Source organism: Mirounga leonina, unplaced genomic scaffold (genome assembly GCF_011800145.1).
Source record: "Mirounga leonina isolate KUSES-001 unplaced genomic scaffold, KU_Mleo_1.0 Mir_154, whole genome shotgun sequence".
In the NCBI taxonomy this organism is placed as follows: domain Eukaryota; kingdom Metazoa; phylum Chordata; class Mammalia; order Carnivora; family Phocidae; genus Mirounga; species Mirounga leonina.
The window spans coordinates 3,843,877-3,866,519 of NW_023270389.1; the positions used below are offsets into that span (position 1 = coordinate 3,843,877).

Below are 22,643 nucleotides of genomic sequence, written 5' to 3' on the forward strand. Positions count from 1 at the left end.
CTGTGCTTCCTTCACAATGGAACCAAGTGCAAATAGCACTGGGTTCTGATCTTTTCTCCTCTACTTACTGTGTGCTCTGGGAGGAATCTCTTATTCTCTCTGAGCCTGAATTTCCTAACCTATGATAGAAAGATGCTCACGTCTATTCCACGAACCTCCCAAGATTATATGAGGAAAACGAGAAGTACTTGTAGTGTATGATTCTATTGTCCAAGTACCCCAGCTGCTTACATGCTCTTACCTGGGTCCTACATTTCAGTTTTCTTCCTTGCTCCCCTGGGCTTCACACCATTTCTTTAGCCAGCCAGTTTTGCTGTGGGGTGTCAGGTCATGTATCAGATCTTCCCTGTGTGTCCTTACGGAAGAGATTGAAGAGAAAGATGATTTCTCTAGTCTTCTACCCATTCTAAACCAAAGTAGGACTCATGCATCCTGACTCCTCCCCCCCGCCCCCCCGCCACTGAGGGGCCATCTCTGCAGGGACAGCTGAGGTCACCTCATGGTGCCTGTCCTTCCTATCTTGGCCATCCCCCGTCCATGGCAGGAATCCCACAGAAGCCCATAATTACTGGCTACAAGTCCTCATTACGGGAAAAGGAGACAACCACCCTAAACTGTCAGTCTTCTGGAAGCAAACCTGCAGCCCAGCTCACCTGGCGGAAGGGCGACCAAGAGCTCCACGGTACGTCCCCCTGCTCTGGGGTTCAGAAGGAGGTGGTGGGGTGGGTGAGGAAGAGAGGGGTACATGTCTGTGTATGTGCACACTCGTGTGTGTGTGTGTGTGTGTGTGCTAGGGCCTACATTCTCCCTGTGTGTACATAACCATTTCACAACTTTCTAAGTTTGTCTAAGTTGAGACTCGCCATCTGTATGTCTGCCGTGGGGCCCACACTGTATCTGTATGTTAGGGCTCACTCTGTCTGTGTGTATGCGTGTGTGTGTGTCTGTTCTGTACTCCAGGAGAACCAACCCGCGTTCAGGAAGATCCCAATGGTAAAACCTTCACCGTGAGCAGCTCAGTGACATTCCAGGTTTCCCGTGAGGATGATGGGGCTGACATCGTATGCTCTGTGAACCATGAATCTCTAAAGGGAGCTGACAGATCCACCTCCCAACGCATCGAAGTTCTATGTATGTGGTGGGCTTCTGGGTGAAGAAGGATCAGGTATGAGATGGTGGCGGGGGGAGAAAGTGCTCGTGACTATATGCGAAGCACTGTGCACAGATAAGTGATGAGTTGAGGGGTGACAGCACCAGGCCAAGAGTCAGCAAGCTTTTCGGTAAAGGGCTCAATAGCAAGTATTTGAGGCTTTGGGGGTCACATGGTCTCTGTCTCAACTACTTAACTCTGCTGTTGCTGCAGGAAAATAGCCATAAACAGTATGTCAACACATTAGTGTGGCCGCATTCCAATAAAACTTTATTTACAAAAACACAGAGCTGGGAGGATTTGGCCCCAGAGCAAGTTTACTAAGCCCTGAGCTAGGCCAGGGTTATGCAGCTAGATTGCAAGCTCTAGTGGTAACTGTAGCAAGCCAGGAGTCAGAAGATGCAGGTGCTAGTCTCCCCCCGCCCCCCACCGCTCCAGGCTCTCTGAGGTTAAGAAAAGGGCTTTACCCACTGAGCTTGACTCTTTATTTGCTCTATAAGAAGATGAACCTGGTGACCACTAGGGCTTTTTCCTAGACCAACATACTGTGATTTCAGGATCCCAGATTTTCCCTGTGGTCCTCCTCGTCTGCCCCAGCTCTGCAAGTGTTCTTGGCTCTCTGACTTACAATGGCCACTGTCATAGTCCCTACTTGGAACCTTTCCAAGGGTCTTTGTTTCTCTGTGGAATCTGCCTTGGGTGTGGACAGGAGACTTCCACCCTCACCTGAGGAAATTTGTAAATTTTCTGAGTCGGGGAACCAAGAAAAAAGAAAAGAAAGTACCGAGGCAGAAGACAGAGAGTTATAAAATAATGCATTTCTTATCCTAATTTATCTAGAGGCGGGCATTTTCCTGAAATAACTCAGCTGCTTCATCTTCTTTCTTATGGAAGACCCAGGACTGAACTTGGCACTCTTCAAAATTGCTAGACCCATTGCTGAAACCTGAATGTGAGGCAGGTTTGGGGCGGTGTCACTTCCCATTTGGCATACTCTCAAGCTGGCGGCAGACGGCCCCGAATCCAGCCGCGGGGCCACTACCGACTAGCTGTGCCTCTTTCACCAAACTTGCCATCTCCCAGGGGTTGCTTACTTCCCGGAGTTAGCGTGAGGGTCAAGGGGAAAATATCTGTGAAAGAACTGTGCAGACTTCAGAGTTGTCTATTGCTGTAAGGTGTTTCTCTGCTGATTAGTTAGAAGTGTGGGGCCCCAGGCCCGGGTCCCTGTCTAGGGCTCAGGAGGGCCCTCCCATGTCCGAACCCCACAGACTTCTCTGTCAGGTACCAGACCATCTGGCGCTGGCTCTCTAGGCCCAACTGTGATCAGCAGTCAGTCAACAAGTGCTAGACTCCAGGCACTGTGCTAGAGGTTTCTATGGCTGTGGGGCCCTGGAGCACCCATCTTCTCACCTGGCCTGATGCTCTTTGTCCTATTTGATCTGACAGAAACACGTTCATTAACTGGTTGTTAAGGTTGGCTCTGTCCTTGGGGGAAGCTCGGCCTCTTTATCTGTTGTTCTAAACCAGCATCTGGCTGTATTGTTTGTGCGGCCATCTGGACCTAGCCTCCCAGCAGCCCTTTGGCGCCATGGCAGATGCCATTATGCCTTCACAGAGCTCATCTATACCATGTCAGTGCCTTTCTGCCGCCCAAATATGACCCCCATCTCTTGTTGTTGGGAAGCTCTTACTTCACTGTTGGACTGACGGTGGAAAATGATATTTTGTGTTCCCTTGTTGCTTTCAGTTTAAACTCCCAGCAGAACAGAGAGGATGGAGAGAGTGTGAGCTCAATAAACGATCCCGTTCACGTTCACTGGTTACCAAAAATGTGCATTAAGTCGACCCTTTCTCAGCTCTCTGTTAGGACGTCCTTTCGGTCCCCACCACGACAGATCTTCAGAAATCCTACCTCTACGGGGTTGCAGTGTGAATCCCACGCGCGTTCAGTAGCAACCGTGGACTGGGCTCGCGGCAGGCGGGGGGTGGAGGCCTCTGTCCCGGGCCCCGCCAGCGCTTGAGACTTCTCGGGATGGAAGCCGTAATGCGCAACTGGATGATGGCGGGATGGCGGTCCCCTCCTGGACGGTGTGGCCATTGTGCGCTGACGCCCTTTCCTTCTCCACAGACACACCGACGGCGAAGATTAGGCCAGACCCCCCACACCCCCGCGAGGGCCAGAAACTGCTACTCCACTGTGAGGGCCGTGGCAATCCCGTGTAAGAGGATCCGCTTCCCGCCCCAGCGCACCTCCGCACCTCAGACTGTGGTCTTCCCTTAGAGTCTCCCCATCGCCCCCTACTGTCAGCCTCTTGCCTTCCCTGTCCCTGCCCTGCGCCGTCCATCCCCCACCTGTTTCTCCTGCAAAGCAGCAGAAGGGGGGCACTCTCTGGCTGCCCCCATGGTCCCCGTAGGACCAACCAAGTCACAGTCAGATATGAGTTAGGAAATCACCCTCATCCTCAGGTCAAACCCCAAGGGGTCACCCCTCCCTTCAGCACCTCATGCCTGTGGCCCCTGTAAGTCCTTCAGCCTGCGTCAAACCGTCCTTGACTTCCTCCACCCAGGTGTTTTTCTGTCTCCCTTCAGCCCCCTGGCCTGCTCTCTCCCAAACACGTGAGATTTCTCTGCCTCCACAGACCCCAGCAGTACCTGTGGGAGAAGGAGGGCAGTGTGCCCCCGCTAAAGATGACCCAGGAGAGTGCCCTGATCTTCCCCTTCCTCAACAAGAGCGACAGTGGGACATACGGCTGCACGGCCACCAGCAACATGGGCAGCTACAAGGCCTACTACACGCTCAATGTGAACGGTGAGCCGTCCCAGCCCTCCGCCGCATCCCCCTCGCCCTGTCTGCCCAGCCACGCCCTGTGTCTCGGCTCCTGAGAGCACCCCTTGCTGTGCCCTAGGGGCAAGGGAGGGGCAAGAGCCCACTGCGGAAGGGCCTGGGACTTGGGCTCTAGGTCCGCTCTGGAACGTGTAACACGGAAGCAATCAGCAGGATGGCAGGCTCTCGACTGCCTGGTTAGCACTGGTGGCCCACCGGACACCGTCCTCCCCTGCCTGCGCTCCCCAGGCAGCAACAACTACAGTTCTGTGTGGAGAGGCCCCAGAGTCTCACCGGGGCCAGCGTGGGAGTTCCCCTTTCCAGTGGGCTGTCCCAGGGCTGCCACTCCTGTGACCCACAGGGGACGCGTGGAGCCACCACCACCATGTCCTTGCTGCAGACCTTGGACAGGGTAGGGTGGGTCCAGGCAGAACACAGAGGTCTGCTGGTACGACGCTGAGACACAGGGCATTTTCTCCGATGCCTTATCTCCCAGAGACACTAGTGATGCTTCTTCTCTGAAGCTCTTCCCAAAGGTGTGACCACAAAACCCAGGAGCCGTGACAGGCTGGCACAGAGGTCCCCTTATTGGAGAGTGGGCAGAATTTTTTTTTTAATTTTTTTATTCTTATGTTAATTCCCATACATTACATCATTAGTTTTAGATGAAGTGTTCCATGATTCATTGTTTGTGCACAACACCCAGTGCTCCATGCAGAACGTGCCCTCCTCAATACCCACCACCAGGCTAACCCATCCTCCCAACCCCCTCCCCTCTAGAACCCTCAGTTTTGTTTTTCAGAGTCCATCGTCTCTCATGGTTCGTCTACCCCCCCGATTTCCCCCCCTTCATTCCTCCCCTCCTGCTACATTCTTCTTCTTCTTCTTTTTTTTTCTAACATATATTGCATTATTTGTTTCAGAGGTACAGATCTGAGATTCAACAGTCTTGCACAATTAAGTGGGCAGAATTTTTGAAGATCCCAGTGGCAGTGGGGTCCTGCCAGAAAACCTTATAAGCTCAAAATAGGGGAAATACATTGTCGGGGGAACACCAGAGGCTCCCTTGCTGGAAATGCCCGTTCGGTCAGTGAGGTGATGGCCGTCGGGCCTCCCATGGATAAGAGACCTGAGACCCGTGGGAGCGTGGTGTTTGTGTAGATGGGGTGAATCTGACTCCAGGACAGGCCTGGGTATGTGGGAACTGCCTCAGCACCACAAGCAAAGCTAGCATAGGATGCCAGCATCGAGGACCAGTGTCAGCCCCCAGATCTCCCCCTGCCAATTCCAAGGCTGACCGGCAGGGCGCTGAAAGTTCTTGGCCCCTGTGGTTGGTGGTTGGTCTCCTGCGGGCCCGCCCTCCCCCACCCAGTCCTGTCTCACAGCGTCCACTTCCAGTGCTGACACCCGGCGGTAGGAGGAGGTTCTGCATCTCCTTCCAGGCGTCTCCTGAGCAGTCTTGGCCCCACCAGCCTGGAAGGAATAAAGGAGTTCCAGCAGAGACAGGGATCTGTAACTGATGACCCCACACGTCATTTTGGCCATGGAAAGCTCTGTTTTTCTAAGGCATTTCCGTTTCCATAGCCTCGGAACAATTATCCAGCATTAATTTTTTTTTTTTTTTTTAGCGTGGACTGTGTGTCACCTGCTGCCTGGGAGAAAGACAGGGGCGACGTCCCTCTGCTTCTTCCCACTCAACACCCTCACACCCACCTCATCATATCATGGAGCCTCCAGGCCAATCCTCCCCCCACCCCCAAGCAGAGCATAAAAAAACCAAAACATAAATGTTTTCTTGTCAAATTAGGCATAGCAACAGTCAAGGAACCAAGAAGCTGGCCCAGTCGAGCTTGAGGAGACGTAACATAGGAAAGACAAAATCTACAAGGAGTCAGTGGGGCATCAAGACTCAAGCTGAGTCTGTGGGAAAACAGTAGCACTCCCATGGGTGGGAGAGTTGTATCTACGGCTAATGTAGTTTTGGACACATCAGAACTGTGTCCTGGGCCTGGGCACTGTCTTGGATATTTGGGGCCCAGACTAGGCTGGTGCTGTCCGTGGCATGCCTGGCCCAGTGTGTGCTCTGAGGATCTACACGCCCCCCCCCCACCCCGTAGATGCTGCAGTGGAGGGCAGAGACATTAGCCACCATGGGAGGAAGCTTGGGGTGGGGGCGGGGGGGGGTTGCATCCATGAAGGAAGTCTTTGCCTTCCCCACAAACCTCTGGATGGTGGAATGTGATGCTGGAGTCCCAGACCTCCCGGAGGAGGCGTGCTGGAGGACTGGGATTTCGTTGCATCTCAGAACTGCTCTTTACACAGCAGCTGTAGTCCGTGGCACTCTGGGAGGTGCTGTCAGAGTCCCCTTTCCCAGCTTCGTCGGTGTTTCACTGCCCCTGCTCTGTCTGGTCTCCGGGGGACAGGGAATAGGTTGGGGGCCCCGCTAGAGAGGCCAGCTCTGAATGGCAAACAGACAGGAGGTAAGAGGGCCTGGAGGGGATAGAAGGAATATAGTCTGATATCCCAAAAGTAAAAGCAAGAGCGAGAACAAGAGACCATGTAGGCGTTAAAGCAGTGAACTTTGACCAAAGCTTCTGTGCCAGAAACAATTTAAAGGGTTGAGTGTGAGCAGATTTGTCCATTTATTCAGGAATACATAATTGTTTTAAACAATTATTGCGTTCCAGACACTGTGTAAGAAAAAAGGGTACAAAACAAGGCATATCCCCCCTGCCGTATGATCCAGTCCGTTCTGCTGGCGTCAGCCCGTGTTCTGTGCTGAGTCCGATTGCCCACGGCCAGACCAGAGATGCTCTAAGACCAGGGCTCTCCCCAGGTCTGACTGTGTGCATCCCTCCCCGCAGACCCCAGCCCGGTACCCTCGTCCTCCAGCACTTACCACGCCGTCATTGGTGGGATCGTGGCATTCATCGTCTTCCTGCTGCTCATCCTGCTCATCTTCCTCGGCCACTACTTGATCCGGCACAAAGGTCAGAGGCAGCGGGGAGCCTGAGGGCAGGTAGGGAGGCAGCCGGGAGCCGGCTGCAGGACGGGCCTTTGGGGACTCTGCTGGCCCCTTGGAGTGTGAGAGGAAGAAAGAAGACAGCCAGCCCTGTGTTGACTGAGCACCACCAACCCGCAGTAGAGCCCGATCCCTCGGTGATCACCCAAGTAAAATGGAGCCTTCCCACTCAGTCGGCGGCTGCTCCCACACTGCTCTGCCCCCAGGGTCTCGTGCTTTCAGGCAGAGACCTGCCGACTCTGCCACTCCGTCCCATCTCTTCCTGCGCTGGCTTCCTTTCTCATCTCTTTGTCCTTTGGTCCCCCGGCGCCTTGTCCCCACACCATCTCTCCTCTCCTCTCCTGTATCCAAGCCTGCTGACTCCTCACAGACTTTCCCTCTGTACCTACTTTAGCCAGCAGTCCAACTGCATGGGCTGACCCGGATCTCAGCTACCTGCTCGGGGCTGACCTGCAGTTTCCCTGTCCCCAACCTAGGGTGGGCATGCATGCTCGCTACACACCTGCTTACGTGTACACACATGCATGTGCACACAGGTGCACACATATGCACATATGGAGGTACACATGTATGCATACACACACGTGCACACAGGTACACGCATATACTCACACATGCACATATGTGCACACATACCCACGGGTGTACACGTAGACACACACACATCTAGAGGTGCGCACATGTACATGCACACATTCACACGTACACATATACACACGGGCGCACATACATGCTTATGCACACATGTGCAGATGCACACATACATGCATACCTGCACACACAGGTACATGTACATACTCACATGTATGCATATACACAGAGGCGCGCACATGCTTATGCACACATGTGCAGACACATGCACATGCATACGTGCACACATACAGGTACACAGAGACACATACACACCTGTAGGAGCACACATGTACATGTGTGTACTCACATGCACACACGTGCAGACACACGTGCACACATACAGGTACACAGACACACACAGCTATAGGAGCACACATATACATGTGTGTGCTCACATGCGTGCACACACTTACACATGTGCAGACACACATGCACATGCATACATACAGGTACACACAGAGACACATACACACCCATAGGAGCACACATGTACATGCGTGTGCTCACACGCACACACACTTACACACGTGTAGGCATGCATACCCATGCATACACCCATACACACGTACCTGTGTATGTATACACACATATACACACCCATGCATCTATACACACACACATGGGGCTTTTTTTCTTGTTTTATAAATAAGATTCTAATTAAGGACTGCATTCATTCATTAATTCATGAGGTGCAGTCAGGTGATGGATGTTGGCAGCAAGATACAAATTGGGTCAGGTGGGGAGGTAGAAAGCTCTAAGCAGGAGAAGCATTGCAGGAACAGCTGTGGTGGGCGGGCAGGGCAGGGCAGGGGTGGGGGGCGGGCTTCAGAGGTGTGGAAACTGCTCCTGAAACTGACAGGAGGAGCTTCTCCCTCTCTGCAGGAACCTACCTGACACATGAGGCCAAAGGCTCGGACGACGCCCCGGACGCAGACACGGCCATCATCAATGCAGAAGGCGGGCAGTCGGGCGGGGACGACAAGAAGGAGTATTTCATCTAGAGGCGCCCAGCCACCTCCTGCGCCCCCCAGGGGCCCCACGGGGACTGCTGGGGCCATCACCAACCTGGACTTGTACAGAGCGACCCCAGGGCCGCCCCTCCCGCTTGCTCCCCAGCCCTCCCCACCCCCCTGTACAGAATGTCTGCTTTGGGTGCGGTTTTGTACTCGGTTTGGAATGGGGAGGGAGGAGGGCGGGGGGAGGGAGGGTTGCCCTCAGCCCTTTCCGTGGCTTCTCTGCGTTTGGGTTATTATTATTTTTATAACAATCCCAAATCAAATCCGTCTCCAGGCTGGAGGGGCAGGGGCCCTGGGTGAGGAAAAGAACAACCCTGGAGTGTTAGGAGGAGAGCGAAGGCGGAGGGGTGAGGACAGGGAGCCAAGCCGGGCTGGTGTGGGGGGCCCTCCCCGGCCCTCCACCCTCCGTCCTCCACTATGGAGCAGCTTCCTGGCCTCCGGGGGGGGCAATGGGGAGGTGGTGAGCAGAAGCTGGAGGGGGCTTTTCCTCTGCTAGTCACGCACCTCAAGCTACAGACAGGGAAGCAGGTACCACCCGGTCACCCCTCCTCCAGCACAACGGGAGAGGGGTGAGTGGGGGCCCCGAGGAGGTGTGACCCGCAGGTGGAAGGCAGCCACGCAGGGACCCAGGGCTTCCGCATGGGGAGGACGCAGGTCCCTGCCCGGAGGGGGTAGATCTGCAGGGGGAGGATGGCGGAGAGGGCCGTGTTACCCCTCGCCCCTGGGGCGAAGGAAGCCAGGCCCCGGGGTGGTGGTTGGGGGGGAAGCTCCAGCAGCTGTGGGAGAGGCGCTGCTCCCGGCCCCTGGCTCTGCCCCGAGCCCCGCTGTCGCTGGGCCACCACTTCTCTCCAGCATCGCTCGGCAACCACTCCTCCCGTCTTGTGCCGCCTGTGCCCCTTCCCGTTCTCACAGCAGCCAGGCAGACATAACAACAAAAATACTAAAAGGCGCTTCGCTGCACTGAGCTGTGTCCTGCCCAGACGAGGGGCGTAATGTGAACCCTGTGAGTGTGTGGTTACGGTGTCCGTGTGTACATGCACATGTGTGTGAGACAGAGCCGGAGGGGGGCTCCCGGGCGGGGGGGGGGGGCTGGGACGCCGCCAGGAGGGCTTCGGGCGGGCCGGGCTCCTAATCAGGCTGTGGACCTCACCTGGGCTGTGGCTCCGTCCCCGTGCGTCCCAGGCCACCCTCAGTGCCCATCGGTCATGGAGAAAACAGTCCCAGGATGTGTTTCGCTCAGTTGTCCATCTCGCCTCTCCCTAAAACACAGAGCATTCAAACCCTGCCTCAATTTCCCTTCTCAGAGGCACGGAGCCAGTGCCACAGCTTTGCTATGCACCCCTCAGGCCGCTCCCTGGCACCGACCCTGGGAGGACCGCTGTCACTTCTTTCCCCTACAGTCTGTCCCCTGCGCGGCGAGGGCTGGGGCTGAGACCTCGGTCTCCTTCCCATTTCCACCCCTGCTTTTGATTTTCTGTCTTCCTTCATTGCCGTGGAGATGAGGTTGCCCACACTCCCTGAGCCAGGGTGCCCCTCGGCCCCGCTCACCCGCTCCGGCACATCCTCCCTGCCGCGTCCGGCAGGCTCGCCCACCCCCTCAGTTCAGGTCATAGCCTCGTGAATCTTCCAGCCGCTGGTTAGGGCCCTTGGGCACCGCAGGCACCCCCCACTTCAGCCAGGGCCCCCCCCCACAGCAGCAAGGCAGCCTAGGGCCCCAGGCCTGTCGGCTCCCTGTCTCCCAGCACCTTTCCTCTTTGAGCTGAACCACTCTGTCCATATTACACAGAAGCCATATTTGTACGGGGGGCGGGGGGGAGGGGCCGTTGTGCTGTGTGTGTCTGTCTGTGGGTGGGGGGGAGGGGAGCAGGGAGGGGATCGTGTATCTTTATAATCTTTCTAACTCTCCTGTGCTAATCTCAGAGGGGCCACCCTCAATATATCTGGATTATCCGTGTCGTCCGGCTGCCTCCTTCTTGCTCCAGTTGGGACGTGTGCGTGTGAGGGTGGTCCTGCTGGTGTCCCCTGCATCCGGCGCCTCTGGGGGTGGCCGTGTGCCTTGCCATGCCCCCTCCCAAGGGCATCCCTGTATGGAGACCACAGAACTCTCCAAGGGAGAGAAGGGTGTTTAGCCCCCTTGGGGGTCCTGGCCGGTGCTTGCTTTCCAGAGTGTTTGGGGAGGGGTGCCTGACTGCTCCCCATGGCGCATCGCCAGGCGGTGCTGGAGAAGGTTAAAATGAAGGCAGAGGCTCCACCAGCCCCACTGCAGGACAGACCCTCCCCAGGGACCACTGTCTAACCCGCTCACGTTGAACCTGAAACTGGAGTTGGCATCCTGGGAAGAAAGGGGGTGAAGATCTGCGTAAGGCGCCCACCTTTTGTGTCTTGGCTTCCCTACTCTGGCTCCATGCACCCCTACCTAAATGCAAAAGAGCTTCTTGGTGAGATTGGAGTTGAAACATGCCATGCTTTCTTGGAGTGAAATAGTGTCACCTAACCAGCTCCTGAGACTCCATGACTTACCCCTCCCAAAGTCCCGGCTGTTTCCCCACCCGAGAGAGTAAAATGCAGGGAAACGTCAGAGATGGTGCAGAAGCCGGGTGGGGGCTGCTGCAGAAGAGCAGAGGTGTTGGCTCAGGGGCCTGCGTCTGCAGAGTCCATGCTTTCGCTCGCCAGCCAGAGAGAAGTAGAGGACCCCACCCCAGTAAGGGACTGTGCATGTTGCTGAGATGCCAGCCAGTGCAGCCGTTCCAGAACCTTTATGTCCCCCAACAGAAATATGAATAGAGATTACCCCATAGGCAACCGTCCCATTTTAAAACATGTTGCCCCATTGTCCCCCAGAGCCTGCTTTAACTCATCAGGCCGGGTACTGTGCTGGGTATGGAAAACGCATTCATTGCGCCCATAGGTGGCTAGACGAACGCCCCATCGCTCCCCGAAGTAGCTTCATTATGCAGCCTGGAAAGCTGCCCCCCAGCCCCTCCCGTCCTCGCACGGAAACACCCAGACACCTGCCTACCACCTAGCGCTCAGATATGTGCATGCAACATACAACACACAGCCACACACACAGACTGGGGCGCACACGGGCGGGGCGCTGGGGCCATCAGCCACCCGCGGATCAACCCCAGGCACCACTCACACCCCCTCCCACAAATGTCGCCCTGGAGCCAGCTTTCCCTGGATCCAGTTCAAGGGGGTGGAGACTCAGTGAGAGTCATCAACTGCCCCTTCCCTCCGCCTTCCCAGCAGGTCTCTTATCTCTGTCTCACAAGTCACCCCTGGCCCCTCTTCCTTCCTGGTGCTCGAAGACTCCGTCCTTGCTGGAAAACCCCCTGGCTTCTCAGCTCCGCTTTCCACCTTCGGGAAAATACCCACTATCTGCTGGCCGCCTTTTTCCTTTCCCGAGCGCAGGTCCCCACCGATGGAATCCAACCTCAAAACAGGAAGCCCCGGGCTAGTGCCCCTTCTGCTCCTGAGGCTTAGGCAGGCCATGGGCGTGGGACGAAGTCTTCCTGAATGCCCAGCTCCCCCCCGCCGCCTATCCCATGGCCCTGCCCAGAACTGATGGCCTTCATTAGCCCCTGGCACTTATCTTGGAGCTGCAGCTGCCCATAGGACGTTCCCAGCCCTTCTCTCTGCCTGCCCTGAGTCCAGCAGTGCCATGGGGAACTGTCTGCAGTACCAGGTGAGTGTGGGGCCAAGCCCATAGTCCCCCATCTCTTTACCTCACCACCTCTTTCGGTCTGCCCGGGGGCCTTTGCACCTCTTCTCTTCTCCGCTCCTCTCTCACCCTTCCCTCTGTTTCCTTTTTCTCCTTCTTACTCTGGTCTCCTGGGTCCCCCATCCATCTGGGTCCCTGGTGCCCTGGCCCTGACCTTGTCCGGCTCTTGCTTCCTGTCCGGTGCCCTCCCCTGCTCTTCTGCCCAGGTTCCCAGGCTCCCTGTTCCATCCTCTCCCACTGTCCCCCTGTGTCCCCTCCTCCAGGCTAGCCTCCCCATCTCCCCCTCCCGCGCCCTCATTCCCAGGGACTCTTCAGTGGGGTAAACAGATGATCTGACTGTCTGTCCCCTCTGGGGCTGTCCTCCAGGTGGCGGATGAGGACTCTACTAAGTTCCCCTTTGGAGACGATATTTGGGACGAGTTTAATGATTCCTATGACCTGAACTATAACTACAGCAATGTGGACGCAGCTGCCCCCTGCCGCTCGTGCAGCCTGCTGGACGGCTCCTCGTTGCCCTTCTTCATCCTCACCAGCGTCCTGGGCATCCTTGCCGGTGGGGCGGTCCTCTTCGCGCTCCTCAGACCTCTCTCCCACTGGCAGGTGTGCCCCGAACGGCCTTTCCTGATACAGCTGGCCGTGGGCAGCACCCTCTTCAGTACTGCGGTGCCCATCCTGGCACCAGGGCTGAACGGTGTCCAGGGCACAGCGCTGTGCCATCTGGCCCACATGGTCTGGTATGGCTCAGCCTTTGCCCAGGCTCTGCTGATAGGCTGCCATGCCTGCCTGGGCCCCAAAATGAGCACAGGTCAGGTCCCCAACATCAACCTGGGGCTCGGTGTGGGACTCTGGGGAATGGCTATCCTATTGGGGCTGCCAGTCACCCTGGCCACTGACACTTCCCGTGGATTCTGCTCCGTGACATTCAGCAAGAGCCACTGGTTTCTGCAGCTGTCACACATCATGGCCTGTTTCACCATCTTCACCTTGTTGCCGCTGGGTTTGCTGGGAGCCAAGGCGCTGATGAAAATACTGGGCAGGTGGCCGTGTCCCTGGGTCAACGTCCTGTGGGCCTGGTTTGTGTTCTGGTGGCCCTATGGGGTGGTTGTGGGCCTGGACTTTCTCGTGAGGTCCAAGACCTTGGTCCTGTCGACATGTCTGGCCCAGCAGGCCCTGGACTTGCTACAGCACCTGGCAGAGGCCGTGGCCATTCTGCACTGCGTGGCCACACCCCTGCTCCTGGCCCTGTCCTACCACCAGACGGCGCGCACCTCCCGGTCCTCCCTGCCCCTCCCGCTCAGACAGCCTTCTCATCTGGACACCGAGGGAGCAAAGTCTTAGCTCTTTTCCCACCTGTCCACCTGAATTAAAGTCTGCACTGCTTTTATGAAGCTGATGGTTTCTTATTTTATCCAGGGACATAGAGGAGAGGAAGGAGCATGGAGAGAGAGGCATTTCATGCCAGACCTTCCTGCCGGCGGCGTCTGTTTCTCTGGCCGGCCTGGGGAGAGAGTGAACGATGTACAAACTTCCTCAGGGCGCACAGATGTTCTCTAGAGGTGTGGGGTTACTGCCGTCTCAAAGGGGGTTGGAGAAGAGATGCCAGAGTATGAGGGGAGCCGGACACTTGAAAAACTAGAAGACACGAAGGAGGAAGAGAAGCTGCTCCGGAAAGCAAATGAAACAGGAATAGAAACCGGAGAGAGAAAACAGAAAAAAGAGAAGGACTCAGAGCATGTCTCCCCACCCTGTCTGTCTTGTCCAGCCTTCCTCTCTGCCTTCTATGTCCCTGACACCTGTTGGCTTTGCTTAGAGATCAGGGAGAGAAGCATCCCGGGGGGCTCCCTTAGTCCAGGGAACATATCAAGATAATTCGAAAAGCCACTTCCTAGGAGTCATCTCCCCGAGGTTCATTTCTCGGCAGGACCTTAATCCCCGTGTGTGTGTGAGCATGCACACTTGTGTGTGTGTGTGTGTGCGTGCATTTGTCTGTCTCCATCTGTTGGCACCTACGTCCATGCTGGGTGCATGCATGTAATACCACCGGTCCGCGTGTGGGTGCCTCTCCCTCAGTGTCCGACCACACACACCTGTGTGCCCGCCCTGCGCTCTCTCAGACCCTCCCTCCACTTTGCTCCACTCTCCATCCTTGTTTTCAGAATGTGGAATCAGGATTAACGACTCACTCCCTACCCAAATGTGTTTTCTTTCCCCTGGCATCTATGCCAAGTTTTCTCTGTGTGTCTGTGTGAGATGCATACAGGGGACCAAAAATCAAGAAGTCGAGAAGGTTGAGGCACTTCAAGGGGAGGGGCCTGACCTGACTCATCTTCTGCTTAGAATCCCCCCAATTTCCCCTTTGAACCCAGCTATCCCCCTGATGCCCTGGTTGCATAGTCATGGTCCTGGAGGCTTTTTCTCCAGGTTTGGGTAATGGTTGGAAGGACAGTGGATAAGCCCTCTCTGTAAGGGACGCAACTTCTACCACCACCAGCAAATTCACCCTCGACCCAAGATGCCACACACCCAAAAATGAGTTTCTCCCTCCAACCCAGTTGAAGGCTGGGGAAACTTGAAGGATACCTTCCATTGTCTGAATCGGGACACAGCCTGTCCTGTTTTGTAAACCTGGCTTTCCCCTACACCGTTCCTGCTCGCCTCTGGGCTTGGAGACAGCTAGGAGAGTGCAGGAGAGGAGCAGGCACGAGCTAGAACATCCTGGGCAGGCGGCGGAGAGGCTCAGGAATTTTCCTGGGTGGGTGCGTGACAAAGCCTCCAAATCCCCCCCCCCCACCTCCTGTCTCTTAGCAACCATCGGGGGAGCTGCTGATTGGTTCATCCTAAATTGAAAGGCGGGACTTAGGGCCCATGGAGCCGCGGGAGGCATTCTGAGACAGAAAGAAGAGAAGGGAAAATGAAAAAAGAGAGAATTTACAAACCTAATTTATGCTGAGGCCTCCAACCACAGTTCGCGAAGGCGGCACAGGGATTTCTCTCTCATCCTCTTTCCAGAGACTCCTCCTCGGAACCCGCCAGCCCCGCCCCCTCTCCATCCTACCTGACATCCCCCGACCCCCTCTCGGGGCAGCGGGCAGTGGAGGGTGCTCTCCGTCCTGAAACCTCCAGGGTCAGCCTGATACTCGGGAGGCTGTACGCAAGCCCCCGGGGCTCTGCACCCCGGCCCCAGCCCGGGCCCCAGCCCCTAGACACAAACCGCGTCTGCAGGGTCTCGCTGGAGAGAAGCCCAGACAGCCCCTATCACATCTCTCACGAAGCCAAGGCCGAGGCAGAAGCTGGTGGCTGATAAGAGGTCCGGGAGGTTGGGGCGGGCTCTCCACGCTTATCTCCAGCCCATCCCACCCCTGCCCTGCTGTTTTGCCCCAGTCCTTCCCCGCGACCCTTTCCTGCACTGTCTACTGCACAGGGATGCTTCTTCTGTGAGCCTCAACCTGACTTTGGATGTTTCTTCATCCATCAGACTTTCCTGGGGTCCTCCCACCCCAAGTTGTCACCCCAAGCCATCTAACCCACCCACCGCATGCCACCGGCCTCCCCTAAACTGGTCTGAACCTGGCATCTTTTCAGCAACCCCTCAGGAACCCAGCTCCTGTTTCCTTAGAACCCTTCAGAATTTCATCTTAGGGTTGGCAGGGACATTAGCTGTGTCTGAGTTAGTGGGCCTCCCGGCTAGAGGAACAATCCTCTCCGAAAGATGAGAGCAGGGAGCAAGCAAGCGTGGGGAGCTCACCTTGCCCTGGGGAAGGTCCATCCACACTGCTTCCGGGGGGAGACTTATTTCTTCGGGGAAGACTGATGATCACAGCGATGCCCACAGTTCATTTATTCCAGGCTGGGGTCCCTTCCCAGAGGTTGCAGGAAACAGATACCTGTCCTCACACCCTTTTTCCCACCCCCATGTCCGAACCCCACAGCCCCATCATCACCTTCCCCCAGAGGTGGCCCTCTGAGGAATTCTGATTGAAAACGTCACTGGGATTTCAAACCCAATTCTTCACCAGCTCTAATTGCCAGGGATTTGCCTGAAAACCGTCGTATGCTATCTAATTATTCTGACAAGAGCAGCCCGCCGTCTGGGCACAAGGAGAATCACAGCTTTAATTAACAATAATGCACCTTGCAGACGAATGTGACTGTTTAGGTTAATTAACAAGTCCAAGTCCTTCCAAATCGAATCCGCACATCTTCTGGGTGATTTGGGCAGGAGGGATATGGGGCACGCAGGGGGTGGGGCCAGCTGAGAAATGAGTTCAGCAAAAGTGGGCGTCAGCTTTCATCTCTCCCATGACTACCTGCTGCAGGATCTCCAGAGACCCCCTTGAAAAACTGGTTTAGGGGAACCGGGAGGGGGGCATAGCTGTAGGGGATTTCAGCCATCTTTATGTCACACTTACATTTAGGAAATCTTTCCGACGCAGTTGTATAAACGAGAGGAAGAAGTCTTTGCAATTTTTCAAATGTGTTTAATTCCCTGTCCATGTGTTTGGGAACTGGGTTTCCAGCACGAGAACCCCAACTGCCCCAACACTGCTATGTCTCTCTGCTTTTCCTTGTACCATGTTTTGGGGGCACTTAAAGTTGCCTACTCCCTAAGATTCCCAGACAATGTTCCAAGTCCCAGCCTTGTCCTGCTCAAGGCTTATGGTTTGAACTTTTTTCCTGAGTCTTTCCCTCTATCCTGAAAGAATAATACACTGTCTACAGCTGCAAACTGCCTCTTTCTGAAGGACCTGAGCCTGCTCTTCTCCCTGGAAGTCGGGTATTACTAATGCTTGGGGAAGGGGGAGTCCTAGGTCTCTTGGAAAATCCAGTGAAAGTGACGAAATCTCTCTTTAGGAAAATAGAATATTACACCCACAATTTGGCATTGAGTTCTTCCCCACCGCCCTTGGAGTTAAACTGAACGCAGGAATTTCTGTGATCCGACGGTGGCTTTGTCTCCTCCTTGCTCAGGAAGCTTGAGGCCCAGGGACCTAAAGAACTTTCTGTTCTCTGAATGGGAAAACCCTGTTTGTACTCTGGGCTTTGCACTTGACATCTCTTCTGCCTGGAACACTCTTCCCTGTGCAGTTTCCATGCCTGGCTCCTTTTCATCCTCGGGGCCTCAATACAAATATCGCCTCTTCCAAGACTCACCTTTCCTGACATCAAATGAGATGGAGCCCCTGGCCACTCCATGCACCCAGTTATTCTCCGCCAATTCACCTGAGATGTTTCCAGTGTGGTGTGTATCATAAACTGAAATTGTCTCCTTTCTTCATTGGTTTGCGGACCAGTTTCCTGCTCATCTGCCCCTCCCCCACCACAACAAAGCAAGTGTCAAGAATGCAGGAGCTTTTACTCTGTTGTGACTGGAACATAGAGCTCAGGAAATAGGTGCCAAATATGTGAATTAATTAATTTCCTATGAATAAAGCGTGGTGTCCCAACCTGGAGGGTTTGCAGGCCCCTGGGACAAGTAAACACAGAATTCCCCCAGAACAAATGTCAGGGCCCAGAGCTCCTCCTCCCGAAGTCCTCCAGGGCATCTCTCCCAGCTATTCGTTTGGGGGCTGAAAAGACTGGAGGACTGTCAGCACAAGATTTCTGGCCTGGGTGGAGGGAGGTGGGGGGATGGGCTAACTGGGGGATGGGCATTAAACGGGCACTTGTTGCGATGAGCACTCGGTGTTGTACGGAAGCGATGAATGACTGAATTCTACTCCTGAAACCAGTACTACACTCCTTGTTAACTAACTTGAATTTAAATAATGTCTCAGAAGAAAAAAAAATAAAAGGTTTCTGGCCGGGGAACCTGTTTTCTGTGTCCACTCTTGGGCAGCTGCTGCCGGGGGGACTCACCACAGTCCCCGAGTCACAGGTGGGAGGAGTGATGCTCGCTTTCCTTCGGGACGGTACAGCTCCGGGCATCGGGGGAGACTGGAAGGCCTGCCATCCTTCATCTTTACTTGAGGAAAAGTGAGTCCCCGGGGATGCCCCCGAGTTCAAGGAGACGGTCTTCCACTGGCTCAGAATCAAATTTGGAGTCCAGCCACTTCCTCAGATTTGATCACACTCGGGGAGGGAGCCCACACTCTTTGTGGACCTAAGAGACGTTTTGGCCTCCCTACTGCTTGTTTCTTCTCCTTCCTTCAGTCCCAGCTCAGCTCAGCGCCCCCACTGCCCGTTGCCACCACCCCTTTGAGACCTCGGAGCTCTGGCTCCTTTTCTAGCCTTCTGGAGCCCACCCCCACCCACTGCAGCAGTCCATTCCTTCCGCAGTTCTGGGCACTTGGTCAGGTTAACCCTTGAAGGCACTTAAGGGTGTGTAACTCATTTCACTTAAAGGATGTATTGAGTGCCTCCTAAGTTCAGGACATTGGGAGAGGTCCCAGAAGACACAGAAAAGACTCAGACACAATTCTAGACATCAGCATCTCCCTGGACCCACTTCGTCCCTTCCTGTCCCCTTCCTTCCTAGGTTCTCAGGACTTCCCAGCTTTCTCCTTAATAACCTTACACATGTTTGGGTCCCAGGACATACAGAAACCCCACAAGGTCCTTGGTCACCTTGATGCTTCAGTCCGGGCTTCTATTTCACACCCAAAGACCATTAGCAAATCACAAAGCCCCTCATCAGCAGGTGGTCCTGCCTCCCCGTGGTGGCCCTGCCTCCCCGCGGTGGCCAGGAACGTTCTTTATGTACAGATGCAGAGAAGATAGAAGAATGGAGGGCATTTTCCCCTCCACACTCTTCCAAGGTGGGTGTGGTGGAAAGCGCTTTACAAATCAGTTGGCCCCTGTCTGTCTGTGACCCCCAAGGAAAAGGTGAGGAAGAAGTGGACCGTCTCTGCCAGCAACCTGGAATCTCCAAAAGCATGTCCATGTCTCTCCTCTATGGCCACTCCTTCAGTCTCCAGGATGGGGCTGCTCCCGCCATGTTCTTGGGTGACAAGAGAGCAACCCATGGAAATCTCTGGGAGCACAGAGTTGGAGGGAAGGCCAATGGGATAGCAAGAATTGCAGAAATTAAATACAATTTAATAGAAATTAAGGCAAGACCTGTGTTTTAAAAAATCAATTGCACAAAAACAAGATGGAAGAGACCTGGCTCGACAGAAGTTCTTACCAAAAAACAAACAAACAAACAACTTAGAGGTTTCACTCGGCCACAGGCTACAGATGATTCCGCAGTGTGTGTGGCAGCCAAGAAGCGAATGCAGACTCAAGCTGCAGTAAGAGACAAGGCAGGACGCTCCACCGCTCCTTCCCGCCCTGCACAGGCCAGTCTGGGAACCAAAGGCTCAGCTCTGGGGACCACACTAACAAATTAGAGCTCTTTAAAGGCGAGTGGCCGAAATGACAGTCCCCCAACCCCGACAGAGGGGCTGAAGGAGCAGGGGAGGCGAGTAGGACCCTAATTCTAGGAAAATGTAGAAAACACACAGCCATCTTCAGTTCGCTGAATGGCTGTCCTGTGAAGGGAGCATTAGAGAAATGTCGGCTGTGGCCTTAGAACTAGGGACATGGATGGGGGAGAAGTAACAGATTGATTTTGGCTGAATGTTAAGAAAGTCTTTCCACAATTGGATTACAGATGACAGGGATGGGCTATGGCATTCTTGTTACTATAAAAAATAGACACATGCTCACAGGCACGCACCCGCACGTGCACGCACACACACCGAGCTCTGCGCTACTCTGTGCTCTTGTTTTACTGCAGTGAACATATCCGAGGATGGCCTCGCTCTTGTGGAGTTTAGAGACAAATGTGAGAGGCAGAGATTAGACACTAAACACACAGATAAATTGCACGTGCTTTTTAAATGCTGTTACAGGAAAACAGAACTGGTGTCTTGCAAGAGAATAAGAGGACAGATCTGATTTGAGTTATGAGCTCACAGTTACAGAAAGGACTCAAGCAGAGGCTGAACCATAGCAAATCATCAGACACAGTGGAGGGATGTCCCATGCACTGGGACAGAGCCAGGACTAGTCCAGCAGCTTTTCCCTGAGTTGGCAGTGCATCAGAATCGCCTGGAGAGAGGCTTTCAATAGTCCTTGACTCCATTCAAGATATTCTGAATGAGAATATTTGGGGCCAGAAGACTCTGAAACCCCTGTGATGATATGTTAAATGAAAGAGCTAGACCAAAATGCATAATTCCTTGATTCTGGTGTCCGGGTCCCACTTGTGATGATTTTAGTCTCTTTGCTTGGATCCTTGAATTAAAGTCCTCTGGTTCAGAGCCAGGATACTCTGGTCTCTTCCAAACCTGGTCTGTGGAACAATGAAGGGATTCCTAGCCAGATACGCCCCTGACCTGAATCTTTCCAAGAGGTGGGTACCATACCAGGCACCAATTGCTGCAAAAAAAAACTGTAGCTGGTGCCTGGGGTCCCTCTGGTGGCCAAAAGTGGTCACTTCGGCTCCCCTTCTCTCCAGACCCAGGTTTGGCCGAGATTATTAGCGGATATTGGCTCTAAGAGGATGAAGGGGCACTATGAAGGGAACGCAGAGAAGCTGAAATACGTATTTTAGAAAGCTCTTCACTAGAATCAGCGTTAAGAAATAGAGGTGGTAGAACTAAGGCCCTGCTTACCAATTACACCCCCCTGCCCCTCGTTGCCAAGCCTTGGAGGATGTTAATTTAGATACCTTCCCCTAATCAGAGTAGACAGCTCTTCAGGATGCGCAGCCACCAGCCAGGGATTCCAAGATCGTCTCTGTTCCCTGGGAAAGGACACAGTGTGTGAAGGCAGGGTGTTTGGACGGCTGGGTCGAGGCGTTCTGAGCTCTGTGACTTAGCTCTCCCGGCTTCAGTTTTCCCACTTGAGAAAGAGCAGGTAATGATGCCAGTCCCACCTCCCTCACAGATCTGACCTGAAGATTAAATGAACTGACAGATGTGGAAGCTGTCAAATGAGTTACAGCTAAGAGGACATACATCACAATTAGTATCAAAGAAGAGTCTGCCTTGCAGGCAACTGGGGAAGCATCCATTGCCTTCTGGGCCGTTCACTCCACCTGCACGTAAACTCCGCCAGAAGGAGCAGGAATGCTGGATGTGCCCTGCTTACCTCCGTTCCTGTGTCTCCACTTGGCCCAGGGACCAAAAGGCTAACACAATGTGCCCGAGACAGCTTAACAAGAAGCGCCAAGGAAGCGTTCCTTTAAAAGAGAGGCTGGCCCGGTGAGGGCGATAATGGGGCTGTGGCAGGCATTTTCCTGGCATTTGGGCTGGCTTTGGCTGCATTACAGTATTATTTAGGGCACAGCATAAAATGTTCTTGGACTGCCAAAAAGCAGCAATCCCTACCCTCTGCTGTTTATGATACTGAACCTTGCCCCAGGGACCCCAAAATGACCACATTCCAGCTCTTCCTACATGGTCGCCTGTGGTTTCTGTCCCTTGGCACATGGGGTCCTTCGGAGGCTCCTTGCTGTGGGAGGTGGTGCAGTGGGGAGAACCTGTCTGCTCAGCAGATGCTGAGATGCCCCCAGCTCTCTGGCATAGATTAATGGCACATACTCTACACACTTGCCATTCAAAATATGGGCTATGGATCACAGTATTGGCATGACCTGGGAGCTTGGAGGAAATACGGACTCTCAGGCCCTGCCCCAGACCCGGGGCTGAATCAGAATCTGCACTTTAACAGGATCCCGGGCAATTCATTTGAAAGCTGGAGTGTGAGGGACACCGCACACTTCGGTGATTATTCACCCAGGCTGTCTTCATCCAGAGCCCCTGCCCGCACCCCTCCCCTAGCAGGTGAAGGCCTGGTTCCTGGAACCTTTCCCTTCTCTGGTCTCCTTGCCTTCCAGACTTGACTTCAAAATTCAGGCATTACCATGCACTGGGGGCAGGCCCTGCACATGCTTAGTTCCCATGCTTTACATAAAGTGAGAAAAAAAAAACAAAACACCACATTCCCGTTCCTTCCCCGGCCCCCTCGGCCCCAAAAGTAGAGAGGTTCCTCACATCTTCCCCCAGGGGGCACCAGTCGGAGGTCAAGTTGATGGAGAATGCAACCTTCTTGCCTTTCTGTCCTTCCCGTGCTCAGGCTGCGAGGGGTCCCCAGGAAGGGCGATTGTGGGAAACTGTCAGTAGATCAGCAGTGAGGTGAGTGCAAGATCAGGCATGACTGAGCATCTAGACGTTGCCAAGGAGCTGGCTGTGAGACGCAGGAAGGAAAAGCATCACTCCCTCTAGGTAGCAAAAGGACCACAGAGCATCATGTGGGACCCAGGGTCTCACACCACGCACCACAGACCT

General features: G+C 54.5%; 2 protein-coding genes and 1 long non-coding RNA gene across 4 annotated transcripts in view; 2 read left to right on the forward strand and 1 right to left on the reverse strand.

Annotated features, from left to right (window-relative positions):
• The window catches only part of CADM3 (cell adhesion molecule 3), a 30,807-nt gene extending 20,350 nt beyond the window's left edge, over positions 1-10,457 (forward strand). For both annotated transcript variants that reach the window (XM_035009903.1, XM_035009904.1), the window contains 6 exons: positions 545-682; positions 961-1,131; positions 3,279-3,369; positions 3,790-3,959; positions 6,839-6,964; positions 8,512-10,457. In XM_035009903.1, the coding sequence (XP_034865794.1) occupies positions 545-682; positions 961-1,131; positions 3,279-3,369; positions 3,790-3,959; positions 6,839-6,964; positions 8,512-8,630 (815 nt within the window). In that variant the 3' untranslated portion in view covers positions 8,631-10,457. The remainder of the gene's footprint in view (positions 1-544; positions 683-960; positions 1,132-3,278; positions 3,370-3,789; positions 3,960-6,838; positions 6,965-8,511) is intronic.
• LOC118013958 lies at positions 4,866-7,039 on the reverse strand. Its single transcript, XR_004680159.1, has 3 exons — positions 6,874-7,039; positions 6,197-6,432; positions 4,866-5,447 (listed from the first exon to the last, which is right to left on the reverse strand). It is a non-coding gene; the product is annotated as an uncharacterized LOC118013958 (long non-coding RNA).
• A 20-nt stretch (positions 10,458-10,477) lies between the features above and the next one.
• Positions 10,478-13,757, forward strand: ACKR1 (atypical chemokine receptor 1 (Duffy blood group)). Its single transcript, XM_035009905.1, has 2 exons — positions 10,478-12,333; positions 12,736-13,757. Exons 1-2 carry the CDS (start codon positions 12,310-12,312, stop codon positions 13,705-13,707), a joined length of 996 nt encoding a protein of 331 aa, XP_034865796.1. The 5' UTR covers positions 10,478-12,309; the 3' UTR covers positions 13,708-13,757.
• Positions 13,758-22,643: the final 8,886 nt, after the last annotated feature.

Excerpts from the sequence above, each read along its gene's own strand:
- ACKR1 (XM_035009905.1), top strand. The coding sequence starts at position 12,310 with ATGGGGAACTGTCTGCAGTACCAG. Across the intron at positions 12,334-12,735 it reads GGAACTGTCTGCAGTACCAG|GTGGCGGATGAGGACTCTAC; the intron begins GTGAGTGTGGGG and ends GCTGTCCTCCAG.